This window comes from Orcinus orca, chromosome 17, assembly GCF_937001465.1.
Source record: "Orcinus orca chromosome 17, mOrcOrc1.1, whole genome shotgun sequence".
Lineage (NCBI taxonomy): Eukaryota > Metazoa > Chordata > Mammalia > Artiodactyla > Delphinidae > Orcinus > Orcinus orca.
This window is the reverse complement of record NC_064575.1, coordinates 69001623-69018513: the sequence shown is the minus strand read 5'-3', so window position 1 is coordinate 69018513 and position 16891 is coordinate 69001623. Positions and strand designations below refer to the sequence as shown.

At 38.4% G+C, this 16891-nt stretch overlaps 1 protein-coding gene across 4 annotated transcripts in view; it reads right to left on the bottom strand.

Moving 5' to 3' along the window:
- The window catches only part of COL14A1 (collagen type XIV alpha 1 chain), a 272810-nt gene that overhangs the window by 149648 nt on the left and 106271 nt on the right, over positions 1–16891 (bottom strand). For all 4 annotated transcript variants that reach the window (XM_049700664.1, XM_049700665.1, XM_033419891.2 and 1 more), the window contains 5 exons: positions 15215–15366; positions 13573–13702; positions 11963–12108; positions 9176–9305; positions 5748–5887 (listed from right to left, as the gene is read on the bottom strand). In XM_049700664.1, the coding sequence (XP_049556621.1) occupies positions 5748–5887; positions 9176–9305; positions 11963–12108; positions 13573–13702; positions 15215–15366 (698 nt within the window). The remainder of the gene's footprint in view (positions 1–5747; positions 5888–9175; positions 9306–11962; positions 12109–13572; positions 13703–15214; positions 15367–16891) is intronic.

Below are 16891 nucleotides of genomic sequence, written 5' to 3'. Positions count from 1 at the left end.
GAGACGCTATTTCCTTGGCTCTTTTCAAAATTAGGGCTTCACCGTCTGTCAGGACTGTACTTATATTTCACCTCCTCATGGGGGTGTTCATTTTTCTACGTATCTCAGTAGGGTGATTCCCTAACATTGCCTTTGTTTGTTTTCTCCCTAGCACCCATCCCAGCCTGAAATCATTTTATTTCCTAGTAGAAGATGTTTATTATTTCCTGCATAGAGTGTAAGCCCCTTGAGGTCAGGACCTTGTTTAGCTTCTTTGCTACTGTATGTTGAATTATAGTGAATAGAATACATAAATGAAAACTGAGATGGAAGCACCAAAGATCCATTTTACAAGAGATTAAAAAAAAAGGGAGGGGGCTCATCTGAGCAAAAAGTTAATCCAGAAACCACAGACATCTTGAAGGAATTGACCTCAAGTCAAAAAAAAGATTGCCAGCCCTGGGGGAAGGAGTTTCCCTTTTCACGTTTCTGGAATTCTGAGTCACTCTGCTAGAGAGCACCAGCCAACCCCAGCCTTTTCAGCCACCCCAGACATGGATTGAAGTCATCTTGGAAGTTCCAGCCCAGTCAAGTTCCCAGATGAATGTAAGAGTCACCTTAGCTGAAACCACATAGAGCAGAGACAAGCTGACCCTGCTGAGCCTGCCCAAGTTACATAATCTATGGGTTGTTATTTTAAGGCCGGGTGTTGGTTACATAGCCAATAGTTAATTGAAAATATGTATTATCTTCTTCTGAATCTAGGCCTGATAATATTATGGGTAATTCTTAGCATTTAATGTTTACTCTGGTCTGGGTATTATCTCATGCTTTACATGCATTAGTTGTACTTACATCCTTACCACAACATTGTAAGGTAGCTCGTTCTTACCCCTAAGTGGAAGACGGGAAAAATGAGACTCCGAAAAGTTAAGGAACTTGCCCAAGGGTAAGCCAGCTAGTTCCTAAAACTTAAACACAAGGGTTTCACGCTCTAAATTCTCTGTTTGTAAATACTATTTACAGTATGGCTCCATTATTTAAACTCACAGAGAAGACAAATACTTAAAATATGAGTTCAAGATGGTCTTCTAAACTATATTTCCTATTGCTTTCTGTTGTTTTGAATCGTAATGGCTAAGATTTACTGAGCATTTATAATGTGCCAAGGACCTTACATTCAGTGTTTTATTTAGCCTCCTATCCCCCGTCAAACACTAGGTGTTTACAATGACTGTTTTACAAATGAGGAACCTGAGGCACAAAGACCTTAACCAACTTTCCTGGAGACATAAAACTATTAACTGGAATGAATAGTTAGGCCTTGGTATACTTATATATAAGTGTATATTTATATATATATATATATACACACATATATATACACATATAAATATGTAAAGGCATATGTATTTTGAACATTATATATTGAATATATATATTTATATATTTTTTCAACATATATATATCTGTTGAAAAGATCTAGTTTATTAAAAACATTTTATTTGATGCTGAACAGACCATATTTTATGCATTAATTATTGATCATTTTATTTCATTAAATGAAAACTTCTAGGTATCATTTATTTTTACTTGTTATGTTTTAGATTAAGTTCTGGAACTCATTTTATTGGTAGTACTTTTAAGATGTAAGAGAAGAATTTGGGAAAATGGTAACAAATGACTATGATTCATTGTTATGCAACGATTTTTGAGAAAAAATTTTCAGACTGTCTAGCAAAAACTTCACTTCAGCCTATTCTAGGATGGATGAAGAGAATCCTTGATGAGGAATGAGGGACTTGGGCTCTGCTCTGGGCTCTGTTGTTGAGTCACTGCTGTAGGGGACTGGACTTGTCTCTCAGAGTCTAAAAACTATGGCCTTTCATTTCTAAAACTCAAATGGCAGCACTTTAGTTCTCCATCATGTTTGCACATTTCCCCAAATCTTTTCACAGTACATGCTATCTGAGATGACTTCTTTCTGCAGTTTGACAGGTCAGGCTTTAGCAACATTTTTTTCTATAAAATTTGCACAAGGTGCTCTCTGTAAAAACCTCAGAGGCTGTCTCAGGATTAGCACTCAATGTGTGTTAGCTGCCATCATCATCATCATCACCATCATCATCACCTCCATCATCATTATCACCACCATCATCATCTCACCATCACCATCACCATCATCACCATCATCATCATCACCATCATCACCATCATCACCATAATCATCACCATAATCATCATCATCATCACCATCATCACCATCATTATCACCACCATCATCATCATCACCATCACCACCATCACCATCATCACCATAATCATCATCACCATCATCATCATCACCACCACCATCACCATCACCACCATCATCATCATCACCATAATCATCACCATCACCATCATCATCACCATCATCATCACCATCATCATCATCACCATCACCACCATCCTCATCACCATGACCATCATAATCATCACCATCATCATCACCACCACCATCACCATCCTCATCACCATGACCATCATAATCATCACCATCATCATCACCACCACCATCACCATCATCACCATCACCACCATCACCATCATCATCACCATCACCATCATCACCACCACCATCACCACCACCATCATCATCATCATCATCATCATCATCATCATCATCACCATCATCACCACCACCTCATCACCATCACCATCATCACCATCACCATCATCACCATAATCATCACTATCATCATTACCACCATCATCATCACCACCATCATCATCATAATCATCACCATCACCATCATCAGTAGCAGCAGCATTTGTTTAAGTGCTCTGTTTTATTTTTTTCTGGTCTCCAAAAGTTAGGGAGAGGGGTCATGCAGAAAAGACACAGAGGAGGAAGAGGAAGTGAAGGAGGGAAGATGGGAGGAAGTGAAGCACAGAAATAGGAATTGAGTTGAAAACAAGCTTTTACAATCAATTACATGTTATGTAGTAAGTAGATTTTAGTTGGGATATTTTGAAATTCATTCCAGAATATTTTGGGAATTTCCTAAAAATCCAATTGTAGCATTATCTTTAAATAAAAGCTTAAATTAATAGAAGTAAAGCAAAATATGGTAGGAATATTCACCCTTAAAATCATATATTCCAAAACTAGGTAAAGTAATATTTGATTTACATAAGACACTTATCCAGCAACCTTTAGTTTCAACTGCATGGTTAACAATTAAGAATTAAGAACACACACACCAGTCAAAATGGAAATGTTACAAAATCTACACATTGTTTATGCATTTTACTCAAATAAAATGTTCTCAGACTTTTATTCATGGTCTGTTTACTCATATTTTAAATTGTTTTATCAAACATAGCTTTCTAATTTCCCAGCACAATACAAATTAGAAATAGCAAATGCCAAAGGCACTCCCAAGATTGAAAAACACTGCAAAAAAGCACATGTATTTCTTAACAAATATATTATTAGTCTGGAGTCATTATTTATAAAGGCAAATAACGTAAAATGCCATGAGAGGCCAGAACAGCTATAATTTTTTTTAACTGGATGTTAACTAGACCTATTATGAAATGTCACAATGAATACAAATATTAAATCATCATGCTGTATACCTGAAACTAATATAATGTTATATGTCAATTACACCTCAATAAAAAATATAAATATATTTATATAACTCATATTTACTTATATATGATAAATTATTTTTATTTCAAGAAAAATTATCACCAAATAAGAATATTTTGCAGTGAAAAAACATGCTAGTGAATACAGTTGTTATGTTATTATTTATTATTTTTTTTTGCGGTACGCGGGCCTCTCACTGTTGTGGCCTCTCCCGTTGCGGAGCACAGGCTCCGGACGCGCAGACTCAGCAGCCATGGCTCATGGGCCCAGCCGCTCCGCGGCATGTGGGATCTTCCCGGACCGGGGCACGAACCCATGTCCCCTGCATCAGCAGGCGGACTCTCAACCACTGCGCCACCAGGGAAGCCCTGATATTTTAATTGTTCAATGAGTCAACATTTTAAAATCGGCAAGTTTCACACAGAAATAAAAATCCTTGGTCACATAGTCAAGGGGAACAAGACCTGGCAGCCCCCGGCTAGATTTCTGTGCAGCAACCGTCTTCAGGAGCTGACACCGGCTGCTTCTTGGATGAACATGTACAAACTCCCCAGCAGGGTAGTCCCCACCACACCCAGCATCCGTGTCACTGTAACCCATTGTCCCTTGTCATTTATTGTTGTCTTTCAGTAGAGAATTTCTTTTACATGCATGTCCCCAAAATGGGAATATGAAATATAACCTAAGGTAGCTTCATATTTCAAGAAAAACAGGTGAGACTGTATTTCTTTGCAGGTGTGACAATTTCTGCACTCATTTACATTATCTGAATAACCTTCCTACACAGCTGAATTTGCAACCCTTGGGAAAGTAGTTTATTTCTTGGTGATAACAAAGAGACACCAATAGCTCGGTGCTTTAGACTTCCTTCTTTTTCTACTCCAGGATCTCATCTTCAAAAGCAAAGCAGCTAGTCTAAAGATTCCAGCTTTGTCAGAATTATTTGCCCTCAGGATTTTTGACGATTTAATGAAAGATGCTGAACAGTATTTCTGTGCTGTTAGCAAATGTGCAGTTATGGTCCATTCATTGCCTAGTGTCCCGTATGACGGCACATTCCGCAAAATATTGCTTGGATTTACTTGTAGGAAAAAGTTTGTCTCTGCATATGAAAATATGTGCTTTATTTGGTCAGAAAACAGAAATCATGTAATCCAACCTATTTCCCTTGTTGTCTTAGCTTCTTGGACCAAGATAAGGAAAAAAAAATAAAAATAACTTTGCTATCTAGCCTGCTAAAATATATTTCCAAGGAGAGAATTTCTGAAGAGTATTCGTCACTGAGTGCAAAATACTGTATCTTCATGGGTTTCAATAAGTTCTATTATTTGAAAGTATCTTCCTACACAAAACCTGAATGATTCAGTTTTCAATGTAAGCTCATTGAACTAGGGTCTTTCAGATGCCGGTTTACTAAAAAGCAGAGGGATAACCGGAAAAACACTGATATTTCTAGTTTACTACTTGTGTCAAGATACATACTTCCTTATCCCTATTCGCTGGGGCAGACTGTATTTTCCAAAGATGGCTGTGTCAATATCTATCTCTCATCCCACTTGCCTCCCACCATAGGTTGGCACTGTTCTCCTCCCCATCTTAAATCCATGCAGGGACTTGTGGCGTCTCCTACCTATGGAGTGTGGTGGAGGTGATATTTCTGTGACTTTTGATGCTAGGTAACAAAAGGTGACACAGCTTTCACCCAGCACTCTCTCTGTCTCTCTGGATACATGTCTGGGGACTCCTGAGCCAGCAGGTAAAAAGTCCAGCTCCCCGAAAGCTGTCATGCTGAAGGGATCACGTGAAGAATCTACTTAGAGATATAGGGCTTCCCTGGTAGCACCGCTCCAACTCCCAGCTGGTCTAGTCTTTCCAGACCAGGTACCAGACATGAACATGGAAGCTGCTGTGATGACATCAGCTCCAGCCACTACCTGGCTACAGTCTCAAGAGTGATCCCAAGCCAGAACTACACACCCAACTCCAATTCCTGACCCACAGAAACAGCAAGAGAAAATAAATAATTAGTACTGCTTTGAGCCACTGTGTTTTGGGATGATCGGTTACATAGCCATAAAAAACTAAGACCCAACCACCGGAAAAACGCACATCCTGTTCCACAGCTTACCTCATTGATTTCAGTCCCATCGGCGTTGTTATACACAATCCGATAACCACTGATCTTTCTTGAAGTTGGGTCCCAGGCTAACCGAGCACTGTTAGAGCCAACACTGGAGATTCTCAGGTTTCTGGGTGGACTTAAGGGCACTTTGCAGTAAACGAAAAATAAAATTTTTCTGGAGTTCAGTGCAATAAAGGGCACTTTGCAGTAAATGCAATTTTAAATAACATACATGTAAAAAAGACTCCCAAAACACAGCACCTCTGACTTCTGAACTACTTACATATGAAAAATTTCACCCAGATAATAACTGATAACAAAGAACATTAACACATCAACAAAGAAAAAAAGTTTTCCTTGTAGAGAATGAATAGCAGCAAACAATTACACATTCTTAGAAATAAATGAGGTTTAGGTAAATCTTCTGTGCCTTTCTTTTCTAGTCAAAGCTATTATTATAGGCTGATACAAATAAAAAAAACTAATGGATCAAAAACCAGGACACCTGAAATTAGATCTTAGCTATTGCATTCAACTATCATCGGATCCTGGCAAAGTCACTCTACTCCTCCGATCCACAGTTTCCCATACGTGAAATGGTTTCCCATCTGCCATCTCCACTGAGTATCTATTAGGCATTTCCACCTTAACATGTCCAAACCCGAACCACTGACTCCTGCCACCTCTCCCAGTCTTCTCTCTCAGTCTCTTTCTCTGAACAAATGAAAACTCCATGCCTCCCATTGCTCAGGCCAAAAACCTTGGAGTCATCCAAGATTCAGGTTTCTGAACATGTGTCCCCTTCTCAGTGAAGCTTTCCATGATCACCTTATGTAAAATAATCCTTCCACCTCAATACTACCTAACTCCCTTCCCGGATTCTTTTTTTTTTTTTTTAATTGCACATTTATTGGTCTCTTGTCTTTCTCTTCAAATATACTATAATCTCAGGGGACTGCAGAATTTGGTTTAATTTTGTTCCCCTCTTTATCCCCAGTATCGCAAGTTCTCAATAAATATTTCTTGAATCAACGAGTAGGAGTCTTGCCCTGGATACATCCCGCTGGCTTTGGGAGACGAGATAAAAATAAACACTTTGCTGTGGCTTTAAAAGTATTTAACGAGGTGTTAATATTTCTGCAGATTCCTGACTATCAGTTCCAAAGCTTTTTGCACTTCTTGAAGGACCCCTTTCTGAGTCAACAGATAAAATTTGTCAATAATCTTTGAGGGCTTCGTAAGCTTTTACAGGTTTACAGTAAAAAACAATTGTTAAGATTGACTGCAGGCTTTCTATGAGCCTGAGATGTAACACGTTATCTCATTAAATCCTTACTTTAGACAGCAAGGATAGAGTTACAATTAGCCCCATTATACAGATCATGAACCTGAGGTAACTTGGCCAAGGTCACAGTTAGTAGAAGCAGAAGAGCAGTTTGAATTTAACCCAGGCAATTGATCAACTGATTTGAGAGCCTGTGCCGATAGAACCAGCAGAATAACAACCTAGGAGATAAATCATGACAATTGTCAGCTGTAGCCATAAGCATGATGTTTCCTCACCCCAAAAGCTAACACTTTCATTAATTCCATATGTACCGACTATATGGTAATAAAGAACCTATAGGACTTGGTGACTCTCTACACTTAAAGGGCTAGAAAGTGTACAAGAGAGAAAAGCAATGTAATTACTTTAAGTGCTGTGCACACTTAGCTCTAAATTGTTCTGGAGTTCAGTTACTCTTGGCAGTATAGTGGAACAATGTCTAGTTTCCTCCGTGCATAAAAGTGTCAGTCTCAGGAACAGGTAGCCAGGATATCATTTTTAGGACTTTTAAAAAAATCAACTACTAATGAGAAAGAGTCACGGACACTTTTTAAAACTACAAGTATCTGATTTTTGAAAGTTCAATTTAGGCCACTTTGCTCTTGCAAAGGACCAACATTAGTACCTAACTCAAGGTTTCACTGACTGAAAGAAATCTAAAGAGGATTTTTGCTTTTATAAAAAAAGGCAAAAGCAAAAATAGCATTCAGGCTCTGCTTTGCAGCAAACCATTATGGAGACAGCGCGCACCCCAGGCAGCAAGAGCGGCCCCGCCTAGCTCCTTCCCCTGGAAACTACACTCAGCATCTCAGCATCAAGCCACCACAGCTTTGAACTCTGTCTGTGAGCATCTGTGCTTTATCTTGATTTATTTTGTGCATCCATTAGCAAGATGTGTCCTAAAATTAATTGCCTCTTTGCTTTATGTCATTTGGCTTGCGAAGGGTTTCATGGGAACACTACTTTTAAAGGGTGGGGGAAACCTGAATAAACAAATGAGTATTCTGAGTGAAACAGAGAGATGGGTGGTTGGGAAAAGTTTTCCTTCCACATCTACAGAGTCCCAAAATTGACTTAAGTGATATATTAGATGCTTCCTGACTTATTTCTTTTCTCCTTCTTTCTTGGGCTCTCCCAGTTTTGTGGTTTGTTGTTTTAATGACACCGGTCTTCCTCTGAAGAGCAAGACAACATAGCCTCGACTAACAGAGAATGGATGTGGGAGAAAATTTCCTTATCATTAAATTTCTTTGTATGTTTCTCAAGTAGAATCTTCAAGACAAAAAGCACAGTAGAAATCGTGCTATTCACCTCCTTCCAGGCTCAGAGGGATGTGAGAGACCCCATCTCCTTGCCCTTTCTTATTCAAAACACAATGAATAGACCCCTATTTTTAATCGTAGGTGACAAAACATTGTTAGTTTGGCAGGGTAGCATTTTCTCTATATCACATTTTCAAATAGATAACTACAACTCTTAAAAATATTATGAACTCCCTACATTTACCCAAATTAGACTTGCCAATACAATTTTTACTCAATTTTTAAAAACTAATTATAATAATAATAGTCTGAGGTCAGGAGGACATCAAAGATTTTCAGAAAATGTGTGAATTTTGGTATGAGTGGGAGTAAAAAAAATATTGAGTAACTGTGTGTTAATAACTTTCATTTGTATTACTGTATTTAATCTTCTATCAACCACATGCTATAAGGTTATTGTTCCTCCTTTCACAGGCTCAATAATGCTTCATCACTTGCCCATTTTCACCCACCCAAAATATGACTTTAGCTGGGATTCACATCTTGGCTGCTCTGATTCCAAAGCCCATATTTTCCCCCCATATTCTGCTCTAGCATTTGGATTTAGACAAGGACACTGGTGGCATCATCTAGAAGATGCCACAGTTCAGTTCTAGAATCCATGTGACTCAATAACAACAAGACGAGAAGAAATACACTTCCTTCCCCTAAATAAATTAGACATTTTCTTACGTTACAATTAGCTCTTACGAGGTTTCAACCTAAACCAGTATTTCTAATTCAGAATCCCCATATTTGTTTGGGCTTTTATTACAGCATTTCATCTGAGTGACTGAACCACTCACATGTTGTTTCTTGTCCTGTAACAGGGTCGCTGGCCTCTTCTCCAAACATAGCATAAACTGTGACTGTGTATTCCGTATTGGGCAACAACGCACTCAGCTCAATATCCGTGTGGGTCTCTCCAATTTTCATCTGAAAAGAACACACGTTATCAGATCGTTTGCCAATGTGTATTATTCATGCTGATCAGAGCGCAGGTGAATACAGGTGAGACTTTATGTAATAAGACTCTGCCTCCTCACAAACCCTTCATCAAACAGGTTTCAAGCCATAATTTTTTTCATTGTCTCATGTTATTTTATATTAGAACCAGGAGCTATGAAACCATATAAAACTGAATGTACCATGAGTGCTCTTTTAGGATAACTCTTTACATCTGGACCAGTGGCAGCTGCAGCCAGAGTAACAGTGTCAAATATTTGGTCCCCAGAAGAGCATGGGTGGAGATGAATCAGAAATGTTCTCCACAAAGAGAGTAAGCTCCAGGCGGCATGCTGAGAGTGGGATGCCAAGTGGGCATCTTTCACCCCTTGCCTAATTCTCACCAGTCCTCTGACTGGATGCCCAGTTTTTGCTGCAAAGCCTATGGAGCCAGACCAGTGTGGCCCCATTCAACAGAGGGGCTCGTCCACTTGGATTGCAAGTCCCTTCCAGGAGTCCAAAGAGATCAACCCACCTTGATGCCCAAATCGGCAATTTGCTTCTTGATTTGGGGATGATTTTTCTGACCCTGGGGGTCAGTCAAACTAGACAACATTATCAGTGTGTGGCAACTGTGTGACACCTGTGTGACAGGAATGGTTTTATTTTTGTTTTGGAAAGAGGAAAAATATCTTCATAGACTGTCCCCTGTCATACAACTGTCAGTGGTATGGTCAAATTCAAATATTTAATTTTGAAATATCTCAGTGTATATAATATAAAGGTAGAGAAAACAACATAATATTCCCTGATGCACCCACCGCCCAAATTTAATAAATATCAACATTTTGTTATATGCACATCAGATCTTATTTTAAAAAGCACTATACAGTCAAATAAAACAAACTCTTTCTCACCACCTCTACCCTAATGTTGAAGTGTGTCTCATTGATCCATTTTTTTTACTTCTGCATACATACAAATACATCTATAAGCAATATATGGTTCAGTATGTTTAACAATGTGCATAAATGGACCATTCAGTGTAACATTTTTACAGTTTTTTCCCTGGCAATATTAGGTTTCAAGATTTAGCCATGTTGGAACACAGGGACAGAGCTCATATTATTTAATTCCCTTATGAGATTCTCTTGTATAAATACGCCATTATTTTCCATTCTCTTGATGAACGTGGCAGTTGTCTGCAATATTTTGTTCTGACCAAGTGCCTGCATTGAAAAGTCCTTGAAGGATGTTTCTCAACGATATATACCTAAAGATTTGTATATATCTTTAACTTGATGAAATATTTCCAATTATTCTCCAAGGTACCTGTACCAATTGACACACCAGTTTACACGAATGTTTCTGTCTCCCCACATGCTCACTAATATGTAGTATTATCAGACTTTAAAAACTTTGCTAATCTATTGGTTGTGAACTGGTATTCCTGTCTTTTTTATTTTTCTCTTTCCTGGTGAAGCTTAGTGTCTTTTTAGCATCATTTTAAAGTTTCCCTTCCACCAAAATAATTCAGACCGACATTAAATCCAAGTGGGCAAAAACTGTCTAGGCCTTGGTAATAAAAGAACACATGTCACCAATATTCTGTTCTTGACACTGGAATCACCATATTATTGGCCCTAAAGATTCTCGTCAAAAGAGGCAGGTTTTAGATAATGTTAAAGGGTCGAGTGCTATACTCCCTCTCATAACCCCTCCACCTGCCTGGTCAACACTCCCAACGGTCATAGACATCTCTGCTTTATTCCTTGAATGTCCGTATTGTAATAATTGTTAACTATAAATTAAAAAGGACTAAAATAAATGATTCGAAAGTCAAAGATTCGTCATTTAAAATGGAAAAAAATGCAAAAATATCCACATCCATGAGATACATTTATCTACCTCTCAACTTAGTAAAACAAATTTTTCAAAGTCAGTGTACATTGGGTCATCACAGTCATTTGTGATCTGCATAGAGCAATATAAATTATATAAAATTTCTCTAGAGTAAGGTGGTAATACCTAGTATAAGCCTTAATAATTTGCATACTCTTTGAAAAAGAAACTTCACTTCTAGGAATTTATCCTAAGGAAATAATCAGATAACCATGCAAAGTTCTATGTTAAGAATGGTCCCAAAAGTATATTTATATAGCAAATTATCTCTTTTCTTTGGCCGAGCCCCTGTGCGGATTGCAGGATCTTAGTTCCCCGACCGGGCCCTGGCAGTGAAAGTGTGAGTCCTAACCACTGGACTGCCAGGGAATTCCCCTATATAGCAAATTATCCAAATGTCCAATAGCATGAGATTAATTAAACATGACCTGGTACAAACCAACAATGGAATACTATAAAGTTGTTTAAATGACTATATAAAATATTATTTAATGGTATGGAAAGATATTCACAGTAAGCAAAAGGAAAATTACAAAACCATTCCCATTGGTTGTGCTTAAAATGCACTGGAAAAGACTCTTAACTAAATGATAACAATGGCTACCTCTAGGTGGTGGAATTACAAGTGATTTTTTTCTTTTGCTAATGTGACTTTTATAAATTTTATACATTTTTGTAGTAAAAACAAACCAAACTATGTTAAGGAAGTCAAAAATCCTAGGACTTTGGTAGGCAGCATGCATTACCTCTTTTTCATCCCCAGCCAGGCCTTCCGTGAGAGGAGCGTAAAGGATCAGGTACCCTGACGCTCCAGCCACTGGGTTCCATCTCGCCCTCAGACTGTTCTCAGTCACATCGTACAGTTCAAGGTCAGAAACTATAGGTAAAGAAACTGCAAGAGGAGTTTTTTTTTTTTAATGGTCAGCCATTTATCAGTGTGCTTGCTTATTTCAAGGTATCTATCTATATGTTAGGGTCTAAAACTAAACATATTTTTCAGGTAATTTTTGTCCTTGAATCTGTTCACATGGCCATATAAGCCCCTTTGGGGAAGGTAAACATAATGAATGTTTAAGAGCAGGAATGACACCTTTTAGCTTCTTATATCTCATTACAGTGATGGGCACAGCTGTCTGGGAGCCAGTCAAGAGTAGGAGACTCTTCTGACCACTGTTTTATACCCATTACCAAGCATAGTGTCTGACCTGCAGCAGCCATTAAAAATAGTTGTTGGGTCACTTAATAGATGACAGAATCGGGGGCTGGATGAACAAATACATGAATAACTAGATACTCATCAACACATTCAATCAGAGACAGTGAGGAGACATGACTGTCGGTAACAATAGGGTTTGAGAACAATAAAATAATCAAGAAATAGGATTTGCCATATTGGAGAGGTAGGGAAAAAGGGATTAAGAGTAAATTGCAAGTTCCTGGCTTAAACAATGTCAATAAAAACTACGAAATGTTGTTTTCAAATATAATTCCAGGTCCTGCTTGCACTCCCAACCACAATGCCAAGTTCAGGACTTTGCTTACAGGTGCAATTCCCTATCATACTTCTATTGGCGTGCCCGTAGTACTTCACTGCACTAATTTGTTTGTATATCCTTGGGTTGCATTTTCTCCTTTGCTAGTCTAAAACTTCCTTAAGGGCAGGGACTGTTGCTAAAAATATTTCTGCAAAGCAGGAGTATTAACAGCTGCCTTACAAATTGCTTTCAGGGATAAATCCAATAACGTGTTGGACGGGGAGTGTAATTATAAAGCCTGGCACCTTGTTATTGGTCTATCAGAGGCAGAGTTTTTAGATCAACTTTATATACTATCTGGCATGTAATAGGAACTCAATTAATGTTTGAAATAACTAAATGAGGGGGTGATCAAGTTTCTTAAGATTATCTCTTCCCAGGATTCTCTGAACATGTGTGCATGTATATATGTGTGTGATCATGATCTTGCTGAGTTAAGGAATGACTGACTAGTATTCATAAGTTTTAATTACAGTGATACTCATAAAGAAAACAGATGTAATGCACTTTCCCTAATATTCTACTAGGCAGGACAGCTACAGAGCTCCTTCTCTACTTCTAATGACAAATTCAAGCCCACTGCTTAGTTTATAATAAGAATTCACTAAATATTTGTTTATTAAATGAATAACTGTATTTTGCACCCTTCATTGCTTAGAGAGATTTCTCTCTCCTAAACATACCAGAGTTTTATAATATCCCTCCCAATATATGGCACCTGCAAACTGCAAATATAGCATGGACCAGTACTACGTACAGCACAACTAAGCCACCTGAGCAATGTCATACAGAATCAGAAATGGGTACAATTCAATACACACGTGTGGTTTCAGTTCCCCGAAGGCCTTCACTAGCAGTGTGAGCGTATATTGCAAAGACTGCTATCTGATATTCGGTTAAAGACATCAAGTTTTTCAATACTGTGGAAGATATGCTTCCATCCACCACCACCTGTTGAAAGAACAGTTTGAGGAATGAGAAAATGGAATATCTCACATGCAGACTGGAAATCCAAAAGGAAAAATATCTCTAGCAAGAACCTTTCATTAAATATTTTCTTATTTGCACCACATCCTCTTTCCCACTGTGGCAGTCAATTCCCCTTGAATTCTCACATGAAGTGACCCACCTTTTAGGAATATGTCCAAAAGTCCCTTACTAATTCACATCTAATGGAAACTGTGTCATTCCCAAGCTAATGGTTATCCTAATCACATCCACTTAGTAACAGTTGACATGTGGTATTTTTCCATGGAGCCTTAGGAAGCATTTAAAAGATTTATTAGTAATGAAAAAGATAGAGCAATTGGAAGAACTCTGATTTTTTTTTTTAAGTCCAGATGACTTAAACCTCTAGAATCTACTCAAACACTGAAAACAAAAACCAAAAAACATAAATCCTGCCATAATGCAGAAAACTGTGAAACATGCTGAGGTCAGTCAGAGGTTAGAACAACATAAGGTGTTAGCACTTCAAAAGAAGAGAGGGAGGGACTTCCCTGGTGGCGCGGTGGTTAAGAATCCACCTGCCAATGCAGGGGTCACAGGTTTTATCCCTGGTCCAGGAAGATCCCACATGCCGCGGAGCGACTAAGCCTGTGTGCCACAACTACTGAGCCTACGCTCTAGAGCCCGCAAGCTACAGCTACCAAGCCCACGCACCACAACTACTGAAGCCCGCGCACCTAGAGCCCGTGCTCCGCAACAAGAGAAGCCACCGCAATGGGAAGCCCGCACACTGCAACGAAGAGTAGCCCCAACTCAATGCAGCTAGAGGAAGCCCGTGCGCAGCAACGAAGACCCAGCGCAGCCTTAATTAATTAATAATTAAAAACAAAAAAAGGGAGATTTCATCACATTTTAACATAGTCCCTGTATCAGACATGAAATGGGAACCATCCAATCATCTGGCAATAGATGTTCTCTCCTGTGATGGCCAACCCATGAGAAAGGCCAGCCACAGGTGTTTTATTATGGCTTCTCTTTTGCATGAATCTCCGCAAACATCCAGGAAATCCCAAACCCTGGAGGACTATATGCCCACATTATTTGGAACACACAGACCTCCTTAAGGCAGAAAGTTCAGACCACTCACAAAGTAGAAAGAAAATATCGGTAGCAAAAGGGGATTCTGGCCAGATAATTAACGACTGATTCCTTTTGCCTTAGAACTCATTAATTTTTAAAATCACAAAAAGGTAAAGTCAAAATAAGTTGTGTTAGAAATGGACACATGACCAGTTCTGAAGGTTCCTTGATGGAGGTAAGAGGAGAGGATGTAAATACCATAACCTAGAGAGAGAGAAGAACAACATAGACACATGGAAACGTATTTCAGTCAAATAATTTTAAATGCTTGTGACAGAATAATCTCCTTATATACACATTTCTGTCTTGTCTTCACTACCGTACAAGAATTGAGAGAATGAAAATAATGGTTAGAAAATACTGTCTCCTTATTACCTCTTCTGGTTTTCCACCCCTGGCAGGATAATACACGACTCTGTATTTTTCCACTTTTCCTGGGGCATGAGTCCAGTTTACCATAAAGCTCCTGGCAGTGACTTCAGAAGTAATCAGTTCTGTAGGTGGCCCAGTGGTGGCAAGGGCTGAGGCTAAATTTTAAAGAAACACATAAAATGAGCCTCTTTCCCATAGTTACTTCCTATGAACCTAGGAAACTCCACTAGTCAGAAATGATTGTTGATTTTATGCTGCCTCTAAGATTTTCATCTCTAGATAAATTAATTCAGTAATTCATTACAGGCATACCTCAGAGATATTGTGGGTTCAGTTCCAGACCTCTGCAATAAAGCAAGTCACACAATTTTTTTGGTTTCCCAATACATATAAAAGTTATGTTTACCTTATACTGTAGTCTATTAAGTGTGCAATTGCATTACGTCTAAAAAAACCCAATATACATACCTTAATTTAAAAATAGTGCTTTTGAAAAAAATGGCACCAATAGACTTGCTCGACACAGGGTTGTCACAAACGTTCAGGCTGTAAAAAACACAATATCTGCAAAGCGCAATAAAGCGAAGCACAACAAAACAAGGTATGCCTGGACAACATTTGTTTATTGAAACATTTGTCTATGAGGTACCAATCACTATGCTAGGTTCTGAGGATACAACCTTAAATAAGACACAGCCCTTGACTCTAAGGAACTTTCTTGCTGTAGAATTGTAAAAAAACAAAAACAAAAACACAACATTGAGTTTGTATCTAAAGGTACTCTTCTGAGCTCTTTAGAAGTATTACCTCATTTAATTCTCAATAGTTGCTATTATTGTTCCCATGTTGTAGGTGAGAAAACCAAGTCAGAATGATGTGAAATAACTTGCCCAAGTCACACTATTAGTGAGTATCAGAGATGAGACTGATTCCCAAGCTTCTTGACACAAGAGCCTGTGTTTTTATGCAACAGAGGGTACCGCCTCTATACTGAAGACTTCAACAAATGGCCAGTATTTAAAAGTAAAAAGAGAAGAAAAAGCAACTAATATATACTGAATGTCCACTATAAGCTAAACATCATGTTAGCACTTTGTGTGTGTTATATACATGTTAAAACAATGAGTCTGTAAAAGATTTGGGACATGTAAAGTTTAAAGTTCCTGAACTTTAGGATCTATTATCTGCTAGGGGCATTTACTTAAAGGGACTTTAGTAGCCATAACAATGGGGAAAAAAACATAGTTATGGAACGATAACTATGACCAGGTACTTTATTACATGTTTTATCAGCAACCACATGTAGAATTTTTTGTGGGTAAAAATGGGCTCTAAAATCATCTCATCAAGCACCTCAGAGAAATTTATTCAGGAAGCTACTACTTGGCTGCCCAACCTAGTCCCAAGAGTTCTAGTCTAGGGAAAGAGTAATGATGGAAGAGAGAAGGACATGTAGCCAAATAGAATCATTCCACACCCTGGGTACAGTTAAGGCAGCAAATAAAACCAAACTCTTAAAGCAAGATCTGGATATTACCTTCTTCTCAGATCACATCCCTATTAACCAGGTGTAACCTGTAGACCAATGATATCATGAGGAACAAGGGTTAAAAATTCCATGATGGCTGAGCATCCAGGAAGATAGAGCAGATGTGCTTTTCCCTACTCTTCCCCTCAAGT